At 50.6% G+C, this 24089-nt stretch overlaps 2 protein-coding genes across 2 annotated transcripts in view; both read right to left on the bottom strand.

Moving 5' to 3' along the window:
- Nucleotides 1-320: 320 nt before the first annotated feature.
- On the bottom strand, nucleotides 321-4922 carry LOC101070635 (multidrug and toxin extrusion protein 1-like). The gene is made up of 16 exons (XM_011620065.2): nucleotides 4676-4922; nucleotides 4409-4510; nucleotides 4230-4298; nucleotides 3690-3838; nucleotides 3360-3402; nucleotides 3250-3294; nucleotides 3081-3178; nucleotides 2903-3000; nucleotides 2232-2413; nucleotides 2044-2152; nucleotides 1847-1922; nucleotides 1704-1773; nucleotides 1495-1627; nucleotides 1311-1405; nucleotides 1177-1234; nucleotides 321-1111 (listed from the first exon to the last, which is right to left on the bottom strand). Exons 1-16 carry the CDS (start codon nucleotides 4844-4846, stop codon nucleotides 876-878), a joined length of 1734 nt encoding a protein of 577 aa, XP_011618367.1. The 5' UTR covers nucleotides 4847-4922; the 3' UTR covers nucleotides 321-875.
- Nucleotides 4923-12411: 7489 nt separating this feature from the next.
- Nucleotides 12412-24089, bottom strand: part of frmpd1a (FERM and PDZ domain containing 1a) — an 18720-nt gene continuing 7042 nt past the window's right edge. Inside the window, exons 3-16 of the mRNA XM_029850204.1 lie at nucleotides 22864-22986; nucleotides 22591-22751; nucleotides 21549-21651; nucleotides 21373-21418; nucleotides 20849-20953; nucleotides 20110-20205; nucleotides 19907-20032; nucleotides 19715-19834; nucleotides 19466-19602; nucleotides 19008-19227; nucleotides 18759-18941; nucleotides 18495-18639; nucleotides 17266-18396; nucleotides 12412-17012 (exon numbers count right to left, since the gene is read on the bottom strand). Of these exons, the coding sequence (XP_029706064.1) occupies nucleotides 13876-17012; nucleotides 17266-18396; nucleotides 18495-18639; nucleotides 18759-18941; nucleotides 19008-19227; nucleotides 19466-19602; nucleotides 19715-19834; nucleotides 19907-20032; nucleotides 20110-20205; nucleotides 20849-20953; nucleotides 21373-21418; nucleotides 21549-21651; nucleotides 22591-22751; nucleotides 22864-22982 (5829 nt within the window). The 5' untranslated portion in view covers nucleotides 22983-22986 and the 3' untranslated portion in view covers nucleotides 12412-13875. The remainder of the gene's footprint in view (nucleotides 17013-17265; nucleotides 18397-18494; nucleotides 18640-18758; nucleotides 18942-19007; nucleotides 19228-19465; nucleotides 19603-19714; nucleotides 19835-19906; nucleotides 20033-20109; nucleotides 20206-20848; nucleotides 20954-21372; nucleotides 21419-21548; nucleotides 21652-22590; nucleotides 22752-22863; nucleotides 22987-24089) is intronic.

Raw genomic sequence — 24089 nt, 5'->3', positions numbered from 1 at the left:
GCGCCCCCTTGTGGCCGCGGGCTGTTTTCAGTTTGACAGGTCAACACGTCACGTGGGAGAGACCTCAAAATTACAAAGGTATCCCTGGAAATGTTGCAATAATTGGACCAAGTGGTGGCATCATTTAACCCAGGACAGCGCTGATGCGTGTGTGTGCAGATGTGTGTGAGGATTTCCACTAAAACCTGCTGCGATCATCAATAACACACAGCTGTGCGCAGCCAAAGAGCATGAAACAAAACAACAAACTCAGAGAGAAACCATGAAGGGGAGAAAACCAAGGATAAAATAGCAGCTCTGCTACAACAGGAAGCCTTTAACCAATAAATAGTAACGACCTTTAATAGTTAATAACAGTCCAACGGTGCTCCAGGCGACTAACACCTGCGCTATTACATCAATCCAAGGCACATGTGTAAATATATCTACAGACTTTAGAATACATTTAGAATTTTCAAATCTGAGCTGATAAACCACATTTGGAAAACACACACACACAAAGTAACAGGCAACTTCCTGTTGCTGCGGCCGCCACGCATCAGCATTCGCCACGTTTGCTCTGCCGGATGGAGGCAAAGGTCAGAGGTCGAGTTTGCCAACACTATGAGTAAATATTCAGTCGATCTGCAGATGCACGTCGTTTCAAATCCACGTCGTCTTATAACAGCAGAAGATCCTTCAAGATTCCTAATAAATAAAAATGTGGCTGCAGCGGCGGGTGATTAAATCGTTAAAAACACAAACGAGTACATTCAGAGAGGCTGGAGGGGGCGTGTGGCGCTGGGGGGGCCTTTAGATGCTACATCAGGCTAACAACAGGCCCCCAGCCTCATCACCGGGGGCACCTCTGGGGCGGCGTTCCCTGGAGGCGCCGCTCATTTCAGCAGGGGTGTGAGGAAGTGCGAAAGCAGGATCCCGGCGGCCATGATGGCGAGCATGACCAGCAGCGCGCTGCCGCGCCGCAGCACCAGCTGCGTCCCGGAGAGAAGGTCGCCCACCGTGGTGGTCGTGGTGACGTTCCGCTCCGTTTGAGCCGCGGCCGCCGACGCCCCCTCCAGATCCTTGCAGGCGGCGTCCACGGTGCTGACGTCGGTGTGGCGGCGAGCCGGGCCTGGAAGGACATGAGAGCTGAGCACCCACAACACTGGCACTGACATCAATCGGAACTTCCCGTACCTTCCAAGTCCGTCATCTCCTTTTCCTCGTTGACCTGGATCCCCGCTCTCACCTGGGCCTGGCGACGACCATCGGAGGAAGAGTTTAGCAACGTTCACCTTTAAATAAACAGCAAATACCGCGACGTGTGATACCTCTTTAGACGCTTTCTGCCAGTCAAGCCTGCACAGATATATGACAAAGAAGGAGGCCTGCATGAAGACGCAGACGGTCAGCCCGGTCCAGAGACCTTCAGGAGAGACCAAGGGAGGGTTTTAGGCTCCGAGCCCGACGCTGAAAGGCTGGATTCATCAGATCATGACCACCTGAATCTCTCACCTATGATGCCCATGTGTGCTGCAAACATCAGGGACACGCCGATGGGGAGGCCGATGAAGTAATGTCCCACCAGGTTGCACAGGGCACCCACCATCTGCTTCCCAGCTCCTCGGAGCACGCCCCCGGTCACGCCCTGGAGGCATCACACACACGTTTTACCTCCTCTCTATCGCCACGCGCTCGTTGCCCGAACCGGCGTCCGTTCATACCGCGATAGCGTCAGCGAGGTGCATGAAGAAAAACACCACCAAGACGGCGGACACCTTCTCCAAAATATCCCTGAAAAACACAGAGATTCCAGGGTGAAGCCGGAGCTCCTCCCACGGAGACCGTTGCCGGGAACGTTACTCACGGGTCCGAGGTGAAGATGTGCCCGATGTAGTCCTTCAAGATGACGAAGCAGCCGGCGATGAGGACCGCCATGATGACTGTGAGGGAACAGAAGCCCCCGATGAGCAAAGCTCTGATACGTTTGAGTGCTGCAGGGGTTTAAGACGGCCCCGAAACATTTGATTGACGTGTCTGTTTGGGTCGCTTGCTGCTTCTTACATGTGCAAACCACGGGGACGATGCACGACAGCTTTGCCTGCTCGGGTTTTCCGGCACCGAGCGCGTTCCCGACCCGGACGCTGGCGGCGGCCGACAGGCCCATGGGGACCTACGGGGAAATAAAGGGATTAGTCTTAATTACAGCTGCTTTTCCTGCATCTAAAGGGGAATTCTTTATAAAGAACTACCATGTAGGCTATGACTGTTAGCTCATATGTTATAGACTGAGCTCCCAGGTCAGCTTCGCTAATCAGTCCGGCCAGGAACGCCCCCACCTCGAACAACCACCACTCCAGGCACAGCATCAGCATACTGGGAATAGCCAGTCGGACGAAGGGGCCCCACTCCTGAAGACACTCCAGGGACCAGCCTGTTATCATTCCAAAGATATGAAGATTAGCCGCATAAGAGCCACCATAAGTTACAGTATGTACGACTTTATCTGCTTCTGTATGATCAAAGACCTGAACTGGTCTTTAATGAAGCCACACTGGGGAGAGTTTATTAGCTAATTAACTCGATACCTTCAACGAAGCACTATTGGAACAAGCAGCTCGTGTCTGCGTCTGGTCGGTTAGCGTCTGATTATGGATTTACTGGACTGATTATCTCCCCTGAACTCGTTACAGCAATAACATTCCTGCGGGTTCCCATTTAATTGCTCATCCAACAGCTTCCTGCTGCTGCCACCTCTGCTCCACATCACATTACACAGTTATAGAGGGACGCACGCTCGGTCACACATTAAACCCTCATCCAGGACACTGTGTGAGTAAGACCGGAGGTGTGTGCGTGGAAGGGCGAGCGACCCCGTCACCACCACTCTGGTGATGTCACGGAAGCGAGAGGAGCAGCTCACCGTCCCACGTGGCCTTATGTAAGCCCATCACACAGATGTAGATGAACAGGACCAACGCCTGTATGAACTGCGAGATGGCGTTCGCTGCCGCTGAGCCTCTGAGAAACAAGAGAAGAAGAAGAGTGCTGAACATTCAGGGTTAGAGGGGAACTCTTCCATCCCATTCCTCAATACTTACGCGACACCCAGCTCCAGGTGAAAGAGCAGCAGATAATTGATGCCAGCGTTGCAGAGGTTGGCGATCGCCCCGGTGACCACCTGCGGCCATATGATTCCCTACAAACACATGACATGGGGTCACTGTTGTTTCTGACCACGCCGCAGCCACCAACGGGGCGCCAACCCACCTGGTTCTGGAGGTAGCGGCCTTGCAGCTGGTACATGAACGCCGCCTGTAAAGCAAAGCTGTCAGAACTCCTGCCGCAGATCTGAGATCAGACTAAAGCGGCAAACTCACCGGCAGAGCAGGCATGAAGATCTTCACGTACAGCTGCGTGAGACTGGGAGACACAAGCGACACATGTGAGCACGCGACAGGAACAGCTGCTAGCGTAGCCAGCAGCGGCGCGTTGGGGGGGTCGATAAACACGGGACGCTCGATCAATCAAGGCGGGTTCAAAGGCGGCAGAATCAGGACAAACGATAAAAAAGAATAAAAGTCCCAACACGAGTTCAGCTTGATTTATGCAGCGTTAACAAAGGGAAGCGTTTGGCAGGGATCTTTTTCCATGACATCACTAGCGTGATTCTTTAGCTGCTCTGGCCCGGCAGGACCGGTGCTGGTTACCTGGCCACCTCTGGACTCTGTTGAGCAGCCAGTAAAAGGGCTTCGGTGTTGATGAGGACGGCCCAGCAGGGGAAACAGGCCAGTAACAGGATCAGAACCCCCCTCTGAAGAATCACACCGACGCGCTTCAGGTTACCGCTGCCATACGTCTGCAGCAAAACAGACAGGTCGCAGGTTAGCATCGCTAAATACCGGGAGTGAAACCTGGTCACATGATGAAACAAAGTTTATTCTTTCAAGGACCCCCCAGTTCGACCTGCTCCTTCCAGAGGAGGGGCGAAATACCTCCCAGCAGATGTTGACGGCTGATTAAAGGTTAGAGGAAGGCTGAGCGATGATCCCGCCGCTCAGGTCTAAGCAAAATATTTGAAACGATTCCTAAACTGTGCAACAGCGCCGGGGCCAAAGCAAACGGGAAGCAGACAAAGGCTCATTGTTGGCGTGTTTTAGATGGGACCCCAGGAGAACCTGGGAACACAGCAGTAGGACTTTCTGTCCCGGTTAGACAAACAAAGCCACAGAAAGGTGCACGAGCGCTACCTGAGATATGAGCGTATCGCAGGTTAACGACAAGCCCGTGCCGATGGAGACGCCAGTGACGTTGACCACCTGCGGCACACACAGGGGGAATGTGTTAGTGGGGGAGCGGGTTCCTCTCCTGGTTATTTTTCATTGCAGGGCCGGAAGACTCGACGTTCCAGAAGGTGAGAAGGTCTCACCGCGATCGACAGCGACACTCCTGCCAGCTCGGTTTTGCCCAGGTGTCCACAGAAGATAGTGCTGACGAAACTGATCATGAAGGTCATGGTCTGGGAGATCACCTGCAAGCAGACAAAAGGCAGATTCACCTTCATGCAAATCCTGAGCCGATCGGTGATCAAACGACCCATCAGCAGCAGGAAAACACACATAATTACGATTAAATGTGACCTGGAGTGTAGATATTCCACAGTTTTCTAACTTTGATAACTTTTCTAACAGCTCACCACCGGCCCGGCCAGTTTGAAGAGGTGTCTGAGCTCGTTGCGGTACTCCGGCGGCACGAGCCTCTTCCCGGCCGGGCAGGAGCAGCAGCCTCCCGCGGCCTCCGGGTCGCTGGAGCCTCGGACGGCTCCATTTTCCTTCGCCTCTGTGAACTTCTCACCGGACGCGTCCATGATGCTGCGCTGCCTTCAGTCCCGACTCCTCCGGACGCTCCTCACGTCGGGACTATAGCGGCTCCACGCGGGGTGGGCGGGGCCAGGGGCGGTTCCGTCCTCGCGCCCCTGCTCTTCCGTCCTCGCGGGTTAATATTCAAACAGTTCGACCACGGTTGCGCGCGCCCCACTGACGCAGTTGAGTTTAATTAATTTAATCTAATCAAACAGATTGAGAGGAGCGCTGACGCGGGTGGGTTCTACCGCAGCCCGCCACCAGAGGGAGCCTGTCCGCACTTAAAGGAACCTAAAATGAAAATAAAAGCCTGGTATTTTACATTCGTTACAATTAAAAAGAGATAAATACTGCAGAACGATGTTGTGCTTAGCTGCTTCATCCCTCTCGGGGTCATGTGGAGGGTTCTGGTTCTGTTTATGGGCGAAGGCAGCTCATTGCAGGGCAGTTGGGGGTTGCTGCCTTGCTCAAGGGTACCTTGGTAGTCCCCTTATCCTGGCACCTGATACCAGGACACCTTCCATGTTTCATCCACACCAGAACCCAGAACCCACAGAGCCCAGGCCTCACCGGTCCGAGCTCCCGCCGCCCACTGGCCTGAAACAGAACACAGGATCGTGCAGGTCCATTCGAGTCCGTGCCTTATTTGTGGACCTGCACGGCTCATTGATGTCCTGGAATCTTCAGACGTCACCGTGATACTTTACTTTGGTGAAGGAGTTGCTGCCCTACGAAGCTGTGGTTGCTCGTCTCACACGTCATCTTCTTTGAAGAGCCACCGTGGGGGGTCCTGGAGGTCCAGAGTTGGCCTCAGGGTTAGCTGCAGTGTGTCTCTCTGGACTAGACTTTATTATACACACCATGCACTAAAAACATTCTCTTGCTTTGTTTAAATCAAATTTACTTGAAGTATCTGAGAATATAAACCAGCTCAGTCTGGAGCGGCGTGGACTGTGGACCGATTCTTAAATCTTAAACTACCTCACACAACAAGTTATATAACAGCTGTGTGTCCTGCGTCATCTTAACGTGACACTCATTAATTTTCAACAGTCCCGATCCTGCTGGAATTAAAATTAGCATAAAAAGAATGCAACTGGACAGAAGGAAGGGGGGGGGGGGGGGGGGGGGGCGGTCAGCTTTGGTTTACCAATAAGAGCAGCTGACGTCTGAGGGCCACAGGCCACAGAAAAAATTAACCTGTGTGTTAATTAAAGCGTCTGCACGGCTGAGGAAGGCGCTCCCAGTGTGGGATCACTGCTGTGTTCTAGCATGAAACTGCAGCCTCATCTTTACCATTGCAAAGTTCCCGCACACTTGATCGACTTTATGAGATAGATTTTAACCTCTCTGGTAGCTCAGAACGGCACTTTATCCATCCCATCAAGAGAGAAAAGAACATTGAATCATGCCAGAGTCCCGCTAGCGTTAGCGAGCGTGAACATACCGTGGAATTTTAATCATTAACACTGTTGTCGTAGAACAAGGACACAAAGGCCAGAAAACTGGACATATTTAAATGACAGATGATTTAAATGCACCTCAGTTGTCCAGTTATGGTCAGTGTTAGATCCATTATATTAAAGTTATCTCTTATTTGCTTTCACCTTGTTATATTCTTTATTCTTGTTATATTGCTTCTCATTACTTAATGTTTCTTATTATTTGCTAATGCTTAATGTTCATGATGCTTGATGTGTCAAGGGCGACAGAAATGCAGCTGCTGTGGAGAAGTGGCATTGACTGGAGATAGAGCTGCAGGGCCTGACAATGACCCAGGAGCTGGTTTAGGGTCAGTGCCTGACCCAGGAGATGCTCTTTTAATCTGTCTGATATGGAAGAATGTGCTGTGTGCGAGCTAAGCTAATCAAATCAGTAAAGACCTATGTATAATCTCACCATTATGATTTACAGTCTTTTGCTTTGTATGGGACCTGCTATCTTGTGTTTCCCCCTCCTTTTAGGCACATTTGAATTCTGTGTAACTAGGAACCTCCTAATTTCAATAAAAGAAGGATGGCGGGAGGTGTGCGTCAGAACGTGTTGGAGATCTGGAGCTGAGCACATCTCTCCGTTCTCCTTGCAAGTAAATTTCTAAACTGTTGTCTTTGCCTCATTTGTTCTTCTCGTGTTTCAGGTTGTTTGAACCTAACATTTTGGTCCTTCGAGCCGGATTCCAACACACCTGAAGGGTCCGGTGGGTGAGGCGGAACCTCAGGAAAGACCGTGGCCACGGCAGGCCGCCTCAAAGCGACCTATGATTCCCTTTCCGGGCTTCAGCTCACTGATTGGACCCTGACGGTTGACGGAATTCCAGGAGGAAAGACAACAGTGGTGAGCATGTCTTGAATTCAAAAGTGTGTGTGTGATGATGATTGTCGGGGACTTAATGTAAAAATTGCGATAGACACTAAGGCAGTGTTTTGGGAGAGAGGAACCCGAAAGTCCTCTGTAAGACGCAATGAGAAACAAACCCTGTGAATACTAGTCAATGGCAGGTAAACAAGAGTACTAAGGGCAGTACCAAGGCAGGGCGAGGGAGTCCTGGCCACGTGAAGAAGAAATGAAGTCACGACAAATCATCCAAAAGAGTGATTGTGAGTGTGAAAGGACTGTTAAATACTACTAGGTATTTTCAATCCTACCAAAGCGGTGGGACTGTAAGTGATGAGGCCCTTGTGGATGCAGAGGCAAGACTCTCCACTCCAAAGAGTTGAAGTGAGAAGTACCACAACGGTTTGATTAATTATCACCCCACTGAGATCAACATCCCAGTTTTAGGTCACCCTATGTGCAAGACTGGACCAAATTCTTAATAATAATAAAAAATAAAAAAAAACCAACAACTGTAAATTAGGATAAGGTTAACTCGTAAAATGAAAACAACCACAACAAAAAAACATAACAACAAACAGAGAGAAAAGAAGAGCTAAAAGTTAAAACCTAATTCTCCAAAAATGGGGACAAGTAAAAGCAAACAAAGGCCCAGAGATGAATTGCGGTGTAAGGACTGGAAATTCCTCGAAGAACAAAATCCAAAGAAACTCACTAATCTAGATAAGCAGATAACTGATTATGGATTCAAAGGACAGCTAAACTCACAACAAATTGTTGCCTCAGAGGTGAGACCTGGTTAAACTTAGCCGTAATTAAGTGGATTATACTTAGACATTAATTAAGTAGGTTATAACTTAGCCGTAATTAAGTTAAGAAAATAGGAAATTGTGTTTGTGTGTGAATGGAGGACCAAGCCATTGAAAGAGTTGATAGGAGAACTCTGCTAGTCCTGTGTTTTATTATTTTGATAAGAAAACGAAGTACTGGTGATCAGGGGACAAAGGACGGGTTTCATCCCTTAAAACTAACACCGCTGTGCAGATAGTGCACGGTAGAAGGGTTAGTGTTAGTGTCCTCCCTGTGTGTGCCAGAGAACTTTTCTGTGAGACCACATAGTACAACATGCCGCTGTTCAAGAAAAAGGATGTCGAACTTGTGGGGGATGAAAAGTTTGTGGAAGGAGATGCAGAAGGTTCAGGGAGAATAAGTCAGGAAAGGTGGAGAAGAAAGTTGAATCTTTCAGGCAAACACTGCACTACAGATATTCTGGAGTTGCAGACAAACCTGGAAATTAAGGCATTAAGGAGAGACATATAGATGGAACAAAGTAAGTTGAGAGACATATAAATGGAACAAAGTAAGTTGAGAGACATAGCCATAGGAAAGACATAGGAAAGGCACAAAACAGACACAAAACAGATGACGGAGAACCACATGACTGCCAAGAATTAGCTGAACAAACTGCAAAAAGTAGAAGTGATTTAGATCAACCTTTAAAAGCTGGAGCATTTTTGTTTGTAGACGTAAATGTAAATGAGCAACCTTAAAAGAATAATCTATGTATGACCAGCAGGAAAATCTATCCTACCAAGAAATCTGTGTAAATATGCTGCTATATTGAGCCATGGTGTAACACATGTCTCAACAGGAGGGACGGTAGGACAGATACAGCAGCTTTATGCAACCTATGGATTCAATTCTTATTCAAAAATTTTGAATTTTGTGTGCGAAACACAATTCACAGGGAAATCTGACACCAAGGAGAGGGAAATTTCCTCCTCCCCAATATCCATTCCAAACTATACATATGGACTTCATAGAATTAAATAAAAGTGAAGAAAAAAATTACTCTGATAATGGTACTCATTTTGTAAATCAAGTTGTTAAAAAGATCAGTGTTATGTTTCATATTGATTTAAAACACCATTGCTCCTATCATCCTCAGAGCGCAGGCTTAGTTGAAAGAACTAATGGCACTATTAAAAACGGACTGAAGAAATGCATGGAAGAGACGGGGAGACGTGGACAATGTGTTGATTTGGCTAAGCTCTACATAAACATTACAAGCACCGCAGGCCTCACTCCTTATGAGATCTTATTTGGAAGACCGTACAGGCTTCCTCAGTTCACAAACTACTGGGAGACAAATGATGAGTCTAATCTAGCTGATTACATGAGAAGAATGTTAGAAAAACAAAAGCAAGGTCATGAAACCGAGACGCCCTCTGTCTCCCAACAGAACGGTGGAGCCAGGCGACTGGGTCCCAGTGAGGAGCGTAAAAAAGAAACACTGGTATTCACCTGAGTGGGAAGGACCTGACCAAGTTCTTTTGTCTACACCTACTGCTGCTAAAATAGCTGAAAGATCAACCTGGGTGCACCTCAGTCACTGCAAAAAGGTCATTTCTGTTGAAAACTCCGACCGGGAAGGTGATGCAAAGTCTGATAATAGGGTGGACTTAGACGAGTAGAGTCTGGGTAGACCCGAAAGTCAGTGAAGGTTTCAGAGCCGCCGACTCACTTAGGGAGGCTACTTCAACAGGTTATGGTCCATAGATAGTGTACCGATTTCATAAACATCACAAGGACAGCAGCGGGTAGAATAAACAAAAGATAATACAAAAAAGAGAGAGAGAGAAATCCAGAGGGTTGGCTGATGCTGTAGCATATTAGCCTCCGTGCTAACTGTAATCATAGTATTCCTGATAATCACAATAGCTATACAAAGTCTCCAACTCAGTTGAAACCGAATAAGTTCAAATGATTCCCAAGTGGCTACAGAATGCAATTAGATGTTTGGGGAGTGTGTATTTTCTTCATATGCGTGTTTTTATTTGTATGATACCTCTGGAAACCCCCAGGTCTAAGATTGAACGTTACCAAAATACAGCATGACAAGCGAAGTGCAAATAACAACCTAAAGGACCAATGTGGCAACAGCAGGTCAGCTCTTACGCTGTATTTGACCTGGAAGCTTTTCATTCACCTGAAGCTCACCAGCTCCATTATTTCAGCGTCACTTCTTTAACACCTCTTTAATAGCTTGTTCGTTCTGAAAGTAGTTTTGATACAATTTTCAATGCAAAACGAAAAACTGTTCTTACTGTAAAATGATGTATGTTTTTTGTCTGTTGGAAAGTTCATTTGTTGCACTCTGCTGTTCATGCATTATAATGTTCTGAAGTTGTGTCTGTTATTTATTTTATTTCTGGTGGTGGTGTGGGGATGAGAGACTGTCTGATACATTGCCTATGAGAGCTACAGGACTATGTGCCTAAAAACACTTCTTATGCTAATTTCTGTGTTCCCTACGTCGGCTGATCAATTAGTCACTCACACGCATGGATTTATGCCTGAACAGTGACGTCGTAATAAAAGATCTGCATGGTTATCTGAAAGTGATCCTACATGTATTGATGCTATCGGTGTTCCACGCGGTGTTCCAGATGAGTACAAATTAGTGGATCAAGTAGCTGCTGGTTTTGAATCTTCTATTTGTTAGTGGTGTACAATAAATAAGAACGTAGACAGAATCAACTACATCCATTACAATGTTCAACGTTTAGGAAATTGGACTCAGAGCGGTTTTGAGGCTGTTCATAGCCAACTGTCGGCTACTTCCCTTATGGCATTCCAGAACAGGATCGCAGTGGATATGTTGTTGGCTGAGAAAGGTGGTGTGTGTGTGTGTGTGTGTGTGTGTGTGTGTGTGTGCTGTGTTCGGAGATCAATGTTGCACCTTCATTCCTAACAACACTGCGTTGGATGGGAGTCTCACACTGGCCATAGAAGGCCTGCGCCCCCTGAACAGCAAGATGAAGGAGCACTCAGGAGCAAAGACCGCGATGTGGGGCGGATGGATGAATGTGTTTGGGAAGTATAAGACATTGGTTCCATCTATTCTAATTTCTGTAGCTGTTTTTGCTGCAGTCCTGACCTTGTGTGGATGTTGTTGTGTTCCCTGCCTGCGTCCTCTTATTAACCGCCTTATCACCACAGCTGTCGCTCCCATGGAAAACCGTATGGACGGGTTGTATCCCTTAATTTACAGACAAGAGTTGGATTTGACTACAGACTCTGAAGACTACGAGTGAATTGAACTAATTTTCCCCTGAGTGTACCGGTAAATGTATTTGTGTTCATAAACATGACTTTGAAAATCTACTGGAAGAGATTGTTAAATGACTATGAGAATTTGAATAAAGTACATCTTGAATTTGAAGCAAATATGTGATAAACAGGAGGGAAATATTAGATCCATTATATTAAAGTGATCTCTTATTTGCTTTTACCTTGTTATATTCTTTATTCTTGTTATATTGCTTCTCATTACTTAATGTTTCTTATTATTTGCTAATGCTTAATGTTCATGATGCTTGATGTGTCAAGGGCGACAGAAATGCAGCTGCTGTGGAGAAGTGGCATTGACTGGAGATAGAGCTGCAGGGCCTGACAATGACCCAGGAGCTGGTTTAGGGTCAGTGCCTGACCCAGGAGATGCTCTTTTAATCTGTCTGATATGGAAGAATGTGCTGTGTGCGAGCTAAGCTAATCAAATCAGTAAAGACCTATGTATAATCTCACCATTATGATTTACAGTCTTTTGCTTTGTATGGGACCTGCTATCTTGTGTTTCCCCCTCCTTTTAGGCACATTTGAATTCTGTGTAACTAGGAACCTCCTAATTTCAATAAAAGAAGGATGGCGGGAGGTGTGCGTCAGAACGTGTTGGAGATCTGGAGCTGAGCACATCTCTCCGTTCTCCTTGCAAGTAAATTTCTAAACTGTTGTCTTTGCCTCATTTGTTTTTCTCGTGTTTCAGGTTGTTTGAACCTAACAGTCAGAGTGGGACAATAATTAGTTTATTGGAGTGTCACGTGACCAGCGGCCTCACCTATGAGGACCATGAGTGTGGCTGATCCACAGATCCTGATCCTGATCCACAGGTGGCCGCCATCATCCTTCTTATCAGGAATATAAGAGATCTGGACATCGTGGGATCATCACACATGTAATTAATGGCTGTGATGTCGTCATTTGCTCGTGTTTGTTGTATTATGAAGGACAGAGAAACATATTCCATGTGTAAAATGTGTAATATTTATATGTGTTGGTCAAACCCTGCTTTAATCAAGCATTCTTTTTCAGCATATGGGTCATATATAACCAGTAACCAGTAACCAACCGCCTATATAACCAAAATGGAAGTTAACCAGCGTCAAGAAAGATCCACAATGGTTTGATCGGCTTTAATGGTGGACGTTGAGGATCACAACGCATCATTCGTCATTTTCCATCATAAGACAAGACTTGGTAGCTCATGACCGCATGCTTTGTGGGCAGTTTTCCATCGTTTGTTCGTTGCCTTCAAGTTACTGCGGGTCTTTGGAATAAAAGAACAGGTCCTTGTTACGCAATCATGGGGGGGGGACCAACACAAGTTGACTGAAATGTTTCATCTGCAATTGTAAATGCACATAAAAACACACCGTTAGAAATGTGTTCTAAGTATTGCAGTGGTGAAATTGTTCATTTTTCCAGTGCACATGCAGGACCAGTGCAGTCAGTCCACGGAAGCTTGTCAAACATTCCAAGTGAAAATGCCGCAAAGAGACAGCTTATTCCCAACGTTGCATTTGCATAAATGAGTGTCACCGGTTGTTTTAGTGAGGACGTGTTGAGTTCAAAGGCTGCCAGCTGGACAGATGTTCTCTGAACGCACGCTGCGAACGCGTCCACGTGGTGAAAACGTTCACGTCGCCTGTGCTCGCGTCGTCCTTTAGCGCCGCCGTTGACATCTGCCATTAAAATGCACTTAGTGTAGGAGACATACGAGTCCGTTCGGAGCGTCCCGAGGGGGGGGGGGGGGGGGGGGGGGGTGTGCATCATCATCATCATCATCAAAAGCTCCGCCTGGACGGGGAATCCCCTCTTAAATCCGCCGCTTCACAGTAAACATGGGAAACGAGGAAGGTTCTGGGACACTGGTGTTGGGCAGCATCGCCATCATGCACCACGATTGTCAGCTGATTGACACGGAGGTGTAGAAAGTGTAGAAAGGAGAACGGTTGACACACGGAACCAAAGCCAGGCCCAACCGAAGGAGCACGGGACCAGTGGAAATGGTCAGAAACGGCAGCAAAAGTCCGCATTCCACCGGGAGGAGTAGAAAACATCAACCACACTTTCAAGCTTAAGTGATTAATCAGTCATCTGGTGATTTCTCCCACCCCATTTTTTTGGTTTTGTAAACGGTAACATTCAGAGACGTCCTCGCCCACGTTGAGAGATATCTGCACCGTCGACCTGCAGCACTTTCGATCCTCTCGGGCGTCCCAAGAGAATCCGAACCCCCGATTCTCCGTGGATCTGAGCCTGTGTCCCGAGAGGCCCAGCAATCCCAAACGCCTTTTGTAATGTAAACATCGTCTTTTCCTCACCTTTACATTCGTGACTTTCTCTCTCTAACAACTTACAAAGAACATGGAATACATTCAAGTGCAGCAGTTCCTGGAATGCCAGCAGCTTTGGCGTTTGTAGCTTGCTTAACGACCGTCCTGCTTAACGAGCTCATCATCCTCCATGTGTGGAGCTCGTTGTGAAACAGACACCAGTGACACTTGTGTGTTTCTGAGGTAACTACTTCCTGCTGCTCCCGCCGCTGCTACACCCCGACCGGAGCTGGTCCCCGGGACGCTCATAGAGCCGTGAGGGTGCGGAACAGCTGCGTGAGGCAGAAGACGGAGGCGGTGAGTGCCGTGCACTGCTTGGCCAACAGCTTCATGCTCAGGTCCTGGCAGCTCCGCCTGCTGCTGACTCGCTCCGCAGCCAGACAGAAGTCTCGGAAGGAGCGGGCCACGTCGGCCAGGCCCGCCACCGCTTCCGTATTCCTCCGGTCGCACCTGTCGCACCCTGAGAACAAAAGGCATGTACCTGCTAAGTCCACCAGGGTCCGGAAGCTCTCAGCCAGGGAGTGGAGCATCTCTCCGGGGCTCTGTTCGCCCCCCACCACTTTCTGACAGCCTGACATCAACCGTCTGGCCTCTACCTGGAGAACCCGTTTGTTCTCCGTGAAATGGGCCGGGCAGAACTCCCTCGGGTGGCGAGCAGCCACGCAACGCTCCGTGCTGTTGGTTTCCAGAATGGAAAGCAGCTGATCCACATCTAGACGAAGCACCTGGAAGCCCGCGGGGGGTTCTGGGTAACACTGTTGGCCAAGTCTGCCGAGGGCGTCCCTCTGTGGTCCGGACAGAGGAGGAGCGGAGGCGTCCGAGAGCGGAGAGAGGAGAGGGCTGAGCTCGCACGCAGAGGAGGAGAAAAGGCCGGAGGGAGGGAAAAATGGAGAGATCGAGGACGAGGTGGAAATTAAGGAGGGGATGGGTGAGGACGCCATCAGGGGAACCGCTCCACAGGCCTGGGTCACGCTGTTCTGGGAGCGGCAGGAGAACTCGAAGACCGTCAGCTCCTCGTCGAAGCTTTCGGTGCTGCCGAAGCAGTTGGTGTAGACCGCTGGGCAGCCACAAGCGTCCAGGGGAACCTGCACCCTTTCCACCATGGACTCGCACCCAGAGGCCAGCAGAGAGTTGCAGCCGGGCTCAGGCTCCAGAGGAGGGGAAGGATCCAGCACGGCTGGAGCCTGGGAGGAATCCTCACAGATCGTAAAGACCCTGCAGTCTGGAGACGAGGGCTTGGACGCGTCGGACGTCTGCCCCCCGAGGCTGCACAGGCCGGCCAACGGCCTGTCGCTACTGGTCCTTTTTACTGTCTGAGCCTGACGATGGAAGGGAAGTCCTGGTCCGTTCATGTTCTGTGTCGTCACTACAACGGGGGAGGATGGGAAGGTCTTTACTGGACCAGGAGTGTCCAGCTTTGGTCCTGAATTGTCTCTGTAGAAGCTGTTGACTATAGAGGCTGGAGGCTGTGTTATTGGTCCCGGGGTGTTCCTGCTAGGTCCGGTATACACATGTTGGCTTTTGGGCTCCATTTGGACGGGCAATGGTGAGTTCGATGAGGTCGTGTCCATGAAACACTCGCCGTCCACCTCGGAACCTGTGAGGGTCGTGTCCGAATCATCCGAGTCCACAGACTCCGCACTGGTGTCCAGTTCCAGGTCTATGGTTTTTGTGACATCGTCGACATCTGTGATGGTGATCCCGACGTTTTCCCCCGTGTCCTGGTGTTCAGCAGGGCTCCGACCCGCTCCTGCCTGGTTCAGGCTCTCCTGGGACTTTGATAAATAGAGCGGCAACTGTTGAATCTTCCCCCTGAGTGTTGAGGCGGATAAACGACCCATGAAGCTCGGAGAACAGGTCTGAAAGAGGAAGCGTGTTGGGGGAGGAGGATCCACATCTTCCGCGACCTTCGTTAAACTGGGAGCAGCCACGAGAGCTGTGAGGCTGCCCACACTTCTGAGCCTCTCTAGGTTCTCGTGGGAAACACTCTCAGTCGTTGGCTCGCTTTTTAATTTCGTACCTGAATAAAAAGTGGGCGATGTGGCATTTGTTGCTGCTCCGAGCTTCGCGGTGATGGAGTGGATGGCGCGATCGTAATCCCGAGTGAACTGGTTCATTCGGGTTTGAGGTTCGGTGTGAGGAGCCGGTAGAGGCTCGTCCGTCCCCGCGGTGGCTGAACTGGTACCGGTGCCGCTCCGGTCCCCTCTGCTCTCACCTGAATTAGCGTTGAGGGAATTTCCTGCTTCCTCATCCTCAAAAACATTGTCGGAATTGTTGCTGTCTGTGATCTCATCGCTATTGGTCAGAGTCGGGCTCGGAACGTTAATGGTTCCATCTTCACCAGCGATTGTGGTGACTTCTAAATGGAATTGTGCTTTTCTCGCCCGCCACACTGACAGCTCCGTGGAATTAGGCAAGCACATCTGCTCTACGCCCTCTTTCCTAACACCTGGTGGCACCGGAGATGATGGAGGTGGAGGTGGGGGTGGGGGTGACAGAGGGGCCGACTGCTCAGCGGTGGCCGCCGCCTCCTCTTGCTCGTTTTGCTCCAGGGTGACCAACTGAGCTCCCAAAAGGCCGTTGCGACCCTCTTTGTCCGTGTCCGTCGAGGTCAGGGCCTCTGGCTCTGGCTCAGCACCGATAAAGGTCCGAATGATAGCGAGCTTCTCTACTTCCTTCTTTTCTTCCTCCACCGAGACGTTTGGTAAAAACATGTGGCTTGGGAACAACCCTGGCTCACACGAGGACTCCCGTTTCTCTCCCTCCACGCTGTCTTTTCGGCTGTTCTCCAGCCCGCCTGCTTCCTCTTTTCCATCGCCCCTCCGATCAGAACACTCCTTCCCATCTGGGTCCACCCGACAGCGCACAACGGTTATAGTTGGCGGAGCTACCTTCACTGTAGCAGTGACCGATTTGGATTCCATGGAATCTGGTTCCATTTCCATCTCTCGCTTCCTGGTCTGGCAGGTGAGCTGTGGCTCCCTGGACTGCCCGTGAATGCCGAGACCAGGTGGGGGGGCCTGTCCACGCAGGCTTGCTTTGGACAGGATGGGTTTGGACTCGAGCTGGGAAGGTTCCCCTTCAGAGTGGGTCAGAGAGGAAACAGTTGGACTGGGATTCTCTGTCTGCTCTGAAGGTTCAGGGTCCAAACTCAGCACGTGTGCATCATCACCCGGTGGTCGTTCTGGATCTGGCTGTGGGAAAGACACCCTGGAGGTGTACTCACTGTCCACAAAGGAGCGGCGTTTACGGGACCTCCTTCTCAGCTTGTACACTGTCTCTCTGGCTCCTCCCTCCTCACTTATTCCCTGACTGTAATCAGCACTTCCATCTTTATCTGCACCGAGGCTTGAAAAGTCCAGTTTCCCCTCTGTGCCAGTATCTGCAAGATAGTAAAAACAAGCTTAACCACAGCTTAAATCCTTATTTACTAAACACATATGAAATTCTCCTCATTACAAACAGTACACATAACCCCAAAATAACTACATGTTGACTATGACTTATGGCCCACAAACAGTGAACAAACTGATCTGAAAGTGTATAGATAGTTTTTTATTATCATTATGAACTTGAACCACTAGGTGGCAGCACCGGAGCATGTGTGCGCTGAGAGACCAGCAAAGAAAAAGCACCTCGTGATTTGGCTCCTGACGTTGGGTCTTCAGGGGAGGTGAAGCCATCTCTGGCATCAAAGAACTCATCATCTGAGCTGCTGTCTCCAAAGCCCGGTGGTGGCTGGAGGATGGGAATGGGCTCCAGTTCTCTGCCCCCCCCCTCCCACTCACTCGCTGGATCCTGCTGGGGGTGCGAAAGGCTGCGAGGACTGTCGGGGGTGATGTTGGAGCAGAGGTTGTAGTAGCAGCGAGTGTCACCGCGGTCAAAGTTAAAAACACAGTCCGTGTTGGGGGACGGGGAGAGCGACACCGAATGTCCACCTGCACCTTCACCAGATGTTTTCGCCAACTCATCTGGTTCCTTGCGGACCTTCCTCCTCCTCAAATCTGAAAGTACCTCCTCATCATCCTCGCTGGCCTCGGGAGGGCTCGGCAGGAGGTCCGCAAGCCGGGATAGATCGGCAAAACACAGGGAACTGCTGCTGGAACCAAGACTGCCTGCCAGGTCCGTCACGGACGGGGACGCGGGCGTGACCAGCTGGGGTCCGGCTCCTTGGCCAGACCTCTGAGCACCACTCGCTCCTCGGTCAGGTGCTGCGTCCTGGATCAGGGGATGGGAATGTGGGGGCGGAGGAGCGAGGAGGTGGGGCTGCGCGTGTGTGGGAGGGTGGTGATGAAGCTTCAGGGGGGCGGAGGACGAGCAGGAAAGTAAGTCATCTTCCTCCAGAGCATCCAGGGAGTCGCTGGATGGGCTGGTGAGCACGTGAGAGTCGGAGCGACAGGAGTCGGACGCTTCTGATGCCGGCGGCAGCTCCTCTGCCACTGGCGCCTCCTCTCCGCTCCCTAGTTTGACTTCTTTCCCCCCCGAATCGCAGTTTGATACCTCAACGTGCACTTTTTGATCATCTCCACCCTCACTTTCTCTCGTCTTCCTCAGCTGACACCTTTCTTTTTTGTCTTCAGACGTGTCTGCCTTCTCTTTGTCGGTGTTCTGTCTCCTCCTCTCTTTGTCTCTCCGTTTCCTTCCGTCTGGGTCCGAGGACGACCGGACACGTGGGCGGGGCTTCTCATCCTGGGACACCTGAGCTACTAAAGGTTCCATGTCCAAGTCGGAAGAGTCGGAGTCGCTGCCACACCTCGACACATAGCCTGTGAAAACACACAACTCCAGCAGCTGTTTGTCTTGTTTGTCAACGCTTCGCACACTTCTGAGCTGTTGCTCACTGAATTTTGACAGATTTCTGCACCTTCTTCAGCAGACACCCGGTGCTTTTTGGCGTCATCTATCCAGGGGAAGATGTTGAGGGTGGGGTCGACGAACAGTCGACAGTACCCAGCTATCAGGCAGGACATGTCTTTGGCTGCCACTGACTCCAGCAGCAGTGTGATGGGCTTGAAAGAGAACACGGACAGAGATGATGTTGGACCAGCTGACCGATGAGGGGACAAAACACTTGAGACCGGGTTGTGTGTGTGTGTGTGTGTGTGTGTGTGTGTTCTCTCCTTCCTACCTTGATGTCCTGCAGGTATATTTTGACCAGGCTGACCTTGTCGGACTCGGGCAGCAGCTCGATGCGTGTGATGCTGCTGAACTCGGTGAGGGTGGACAGGATGCTCAGCTTGTGGTTGACCACCTGACTCACGCCGTAGCGCGCTCCCACCAACAACGTCACCATCGACTCCCTGTCCTGGAGCTGGGCGGTGTGAGGGAGAGAGCGATGAAAGGCCAAATAGACACACACACAGGATGAAGAGCGTACCATCATGGTGGCGCTGAAGGACTTCCCTCCGAACGACTTGAGCTCACTCAGCTCCTCCAGGTAATTTATCCGTGCCTGATCAACGGAGAGGCCCCTTTGCTTGGGGTCGTGCTGTGATTGGCTCTTCTTCATGTGGTAGCCGATGGCCTTCCTCAGCTCCTTTTCTCGCATGTTCCTCAACAAAGTGGATGACACAAAGTTGTCGATGCTCCACGTCTTCCTGAAAGAAAGGCGTGAGCCCAGATCGGGAGGAGCTGTCAGTCAGCTGAACTGTATTCAGGATCTGTAAATTTAAAGCCTCCATTAGAGCCAAATCATTTCTATTTTAAAACGCTCTCTGAATGGCTCATTGCTGCTGGGTATAAATAAGTGATGACCCGAATGAAACTCCACTTCACTCTGGATTGAACTCCAGCGTCAGTGTTACTGCGTTTGGTGCACGAGGTCACGCGGCTCACGTCAGAGTCTTCAGGTTGGTCTTGGGCGACTGTCCACAGTTGGCTAATCTCTCCTGGATGTGCAGCGCCGCCAGTCGTAGTGCAGTGTTGCACCTCATCTCCACAGCAAAGCGCTCCTGAAGGACGTCGTTCACCCCCTCCACAAAACACAGACAGCGAGAGTCAGCGCTCATTCAGCAGGACGTGCACACGCACCTCACGGGCCGTCCGGGGTCAGAAACAGGTGAGCGAGTTCAGTGTGAGGTCTACCTGCAGGTAGAGGTACATAAAAGTAGCAGGATCCTGATCCAGCAATGAGTGGAGGTTCTTAGGCATGAAACAAACCCGGAACAGACATCTGTAGTCACGGGCCTCTTTCTTCTGCACCACCTGAACACACGTCCGACATCAGCCCGGTTCTGTTCACGCGGACCACCGAGCCGAGCACGTGAGGGTCCGTACCTGCTCGATCCTCTCCTCGTCGTGGAGCAGCAGCAGCTTGGTGACGCCGGGCTGCTGCTCCAGCGCCAGCGCAAAGTGCTCAATCCGGCTCAACGAAAGTTTCTCCTTCAGCGTCATCACGATGTCCTGGCGGACAGACAAACGTTCGCGCTGAGCCGGGAGCAACAGAAGAAGAAGAACGGACATCGGACATCGTTGGGTACCTTAACTGTGGTGCTCGGCTCAAATTTGAAGGCCTTGGTCTGCCCGTTCTCCAGGTACACCTTCAGAACGTTGGGCAGGAAGAGGAGGGAGTTCCCCTGTGAGCCAGGGAGAAGGAAGGAAGGAAGGAAGGAAGGAAGGGAGAGAGAGAGAAGGAAGGCAGAGTTCAAGCCTCAGACTTTTCTTTATTTATTAATGTGGGCGTGATGGCTCCTGGAGGTTTCCATAGTATCGGATTCTTTAACAACACGTCTCATGCTCGGCGGGAGCCGTCGTCAGGTTTTATTTATCTGCTGTCGTGCGTGGGTTGACGTATTTTACGATTGTTTCGGAGAATTAGTGTTTTCTGTGGGCGCGTCCTCGTTTGGTGACCGTGTGATTACACACGTGTGATTGAGCTGGAAACACTCTCCATCTCTGCAGCTCTCATTTTAATGTCTTCTCTACCGTTTCCATGTCTGGATCATCCCCTAATCTGATGTTTGCTGTCCTGTAGAAGCAGGAATTAGAACTGGGGGATGAGTCAGATATCGATCCATTGTGTCTCTGTGATTAGTAATGGGCACTCTGTGGTTTTCCTTATCCAGCCAGTTTCACATCCGCTGGCCTGTGGCGATGGAAATGTATACCACACGTGCAGCCCTGGGCCGTGGCGCTCGTTACTGAGAGCTGGGCTAGCTGGTGATGGATCATAATGAGCCAGCCGACGGCTCGGTGAGTGCACTGGGGCGCCCGACTTGCCTGAGCGTGTCCGTTGACTTCCACCTCCTCTGCAAAATGAACTTTAACTGGGTTCGACCTGAGCTTGGCCCTCTTCTCTGGTGTGATAAAAGATGATTTGGGGCCCTAAAAGAAGAAGGGGGGGGGGAAAGTCAGCATCCCTCCAAACTTGCTGATGTCACTAACATGCATCCATTTCCTGTCTGAGCAGGACTGCACACAAACACACACCTATAGAATAAATGATCAGGTCAATGGGTGTCTCATGGGAGGGGGGGTGTTTACGAGGCTGTAATGAGCTGTGATGTAACCTTGGCAACACTTTAGCCTCCCTGACATGTAGATTAATGTGATGTCCACAGCTTCCTCTAATCCAGAGAGAAACACCAACAGGGAGGAAATACTGAACTCCAGTATTCCGAAGCTAACAGACAATCCCAACTGAAGTCAGTTTACAGAATAAATGCACATCTTTGGACCGTGGGGGGGGGGGGCAGAACCACACATGGAGGCTCAGCAACAGTTGTGTCATCCAGCAGACTCACCAGCATCGTTCTGAGAACTGTCATCGTCAAAGACTCTTGGCATTCCCTGGAACGACAGTGAGCAGCTGTTAATGTGCACACTCGTTGGTTCACATATGATGATCCCGTGTGTGTGTGTGTGTGTGTGTGTGTGTGTGTGTGTGTGTGTGTGTGAGACCACAGCTGTCGGCGGAGACCTGATTATTTCAGCAGCTTGTTCAGGGGTCAGGTCATCGACAGCAACATTATTGATCTTCACGAGCTGGTCGCCAGAGACGAGCCGGCCGTCTGCAGGACCACCTGGACACACAGAACGGCCCTGTGATGTCATCCACGGGCTGGATTTACCGGATCTCCATTCATCTCACACCGACGGGCCGTTTGCTCTCATCTACGCCTGCATCCTTCTTCACCTCAGTGTCCAACAACAGTGTCACGTGTGAACGTGTTTAGCAGCGACACTGCGCGCGTTTTTCCAGGTCCACAAACACGGGACTCGGCCCCGAGCCACACTGGATAAATACTGCAGCTTGGGAAAGAACAGCAAATATTGTCTGGTGCTCGTGGCCGTAACGTTCAGAAACATGTTCTTCCAGCCCAAATCACATGTTGTCACCACCACTGGGTTCCAGCAGCCCCCACAGTGGGAATGGGGCAGGATGCTGTGGAGCTCAGTGATCCAGATCCACAGTTGTGGTTCTGATGTCGCAACATCCTCGGTGTCACGACATCCTCCTCTGTTTCTGCACACTCGGTGTGAAAAGTGAAAGCTGCAGCAGGATTAAAAGCCACTTATGGAAACCTAAATCCGATCTCTCTTTCTGTCAGATTCCACACAGCAGAATGCACCACGGTCGGAGCACCCTTGGAATTCCTCTTCCCCGGAGTTCTGAAACCGCTCCGGTCAGCCAGCAGGAGGACGTCTACTCACCATTGCTGCTTAATAAGTGTGCAACAGCAAAACAAACACCGATCTGGAGTTCAGAGTTGGGCACATCGATCGTGTTTGTATTAAAAGAGATTCAATGAAGCAACTATTGATTAAAGAGCTTTAACTTTGGGGCTCGCCACCGTTTCCGGCTTCCTAACGACCAGACATCCTCACTCTTTAGAGTTCAGATGCAGCCTGATCTCCAGAGGGATGCAGGAGGATGAAGCTTCGCCCTGAACTCCTGCACGTCTGGTGAAGCCATTTCACCTCTGCCTCCTTTTGAATTCACATCATGATGTTTGTCCTACCAGGCGTGATGTCCTGCACCAGGATTGGGCTCTGGGTGGTCAGCGTCAGGCCGTGGGAGCGGAGGCCGGGGTCCCGCTGGATCTGGACGGTGAAGCGGAACGAGTAGTTCCTCTGATCCGACAGACTGGACTCTGCTGCCTTCCCGTCCGCCACCCGGTCCCTGCAGAGCATGTGGAGCACGACCCACACTTTAAACCTTGCTGAAGGTTTTCCCTTCCATGGATGAATCCAACATCTCACACATGACCCGACCAGAACGAGAGTGTTCCGACCTGCTCAGAGAGTGAGACCTGCTGCCCAGGTCCCGGGACCGTCTCAGCCATCGGCCCACCACCTGCTCCACCCGGCTCGTCTTACGCGATGGAGAGCGGCTCCGATCCTGCACCTCCATTTACCTGCGAGGAGGCCGAGGTTAGCAGAGGCATCACACACGCTCCGTGCACGTGCTGGGACGGAGCGGCACCAGTGATGCAGCCACGTTTTCTCCCAGTTGTGTGTGTGTGTGTGTGTGTGTGTGTGTGTGTGGCGTCATACCAGCCGATAGAAAGTGTTCTTTCTGAGCTAATTGGTTTTAGTGCACCATAATATCATTAAAGCCATCCAGCGTATGCTCACCATCGTGTTTAGAATCACTAATGACCTTTTTTAACGAGGGTTATTCTGCCCTTTAAACTCTTGATTGAGCATTTTCCTCAGCAAAGCTGACAAACGGGAAGACAAAGCGTCATATAGCAGGATTAGCTTATGACGTGCTCATGATTATATAGGACACGGCCCAATCTTCCCCCCCAGGCGAGCCTTCATTTAAGTCCTGGTGCATTTGGACGTCCAATAAATGCAGCCTCAGCAAATCTGACGGCTGTTTAGTCCGTGTCGTGAGTTCATTAGTGAGATTAGTGAGCCCACACCCACCGAGGTGCAACAGAACCTGGGGAGGAACCAAAGGAGTCCTCCCAAGGATCACTGGGTGATGGGCCAATGAGTGATGGGCCAATGAGTGATGGGCCAATGAGTGATGGGCCAATGAGTGATGGGCCAATGATGGGCCAAGATCAAGGGTGAGAGGAGATGATGTCAGACGTGTGCTGAGGAATCTCCCGCAGATGGAGGCTGAAGATGGCAGACAGTGGGGGGGGGGGGGGGGGAGGAGACAGACGTGAGGAGAGGAGGAGTGGGGTTCAGTGATGGAAGTGCTGGGTGACACAAGCAGACAGTGGTGTCTCTTGGGAGATCCTGAGCACATTATCCATCCATCTGCTGTGAATCCCCCTTCCTTTCACCCCGCCCCCCCCCCACCCCCCATAGCTCTGCTCGCACTTCCACTCTTCTCGGGTTACAGACGTACAGATGCTCCCTGCATCCTCGCTGCTGCAAACGCATGCCTGCATCGGCGCTGCATGCATTCACTCATTCATTCCAACCAGGAGGCACCACAGCCGGTAGCTGCCATAGCTACCGTAGCTACCAGAGCTACCTTAGCTCTGGTAGCTACGGTAGC

The sequence above is a fragment of the Takifugu rubripes genome, chromosome 17 (genome assembly GCF_901000725.2).
Source record: "Takifugu rubripes chromosome 17, fTakRub1.2, whole genome shotgun sequence".
NCBI classification, from domain to species: Eukaryota; Metazoa; Chordata; class Actinopteri; order Tetraodontiformes; family Tetraodontidae; genus Takifugu; species Takifugu rubripes.
This window is presented reverse-complemented; position numbering and strand designations above follow the sequence as displayed.

Bases quoted from the DNA above. Each gene is read 5' to 3' on its own strand.
- LOC101070635 (XM_011620065.2), bottom strand. From the start codon at position 4,846: ATGGACGCGTCCGGTGAGAAGTTCACAGAGGCGAAGGAAAATGGAGCC. The intron at 1,923-2,043 runs GTAAGAAGCAGC...GTTCCCTCACAG, and splicing joins CGTCCCCGTGGTTTGCACAT to TCATCATGGCGGTCCTCATC. The intron at 1,406-1,494 runs GTGAGAGATTCA...TCTCTCCTGAAG, and splicing joins AGCACACATGGGCATCATAG to GTCTCTGGACCGGGCTGACC.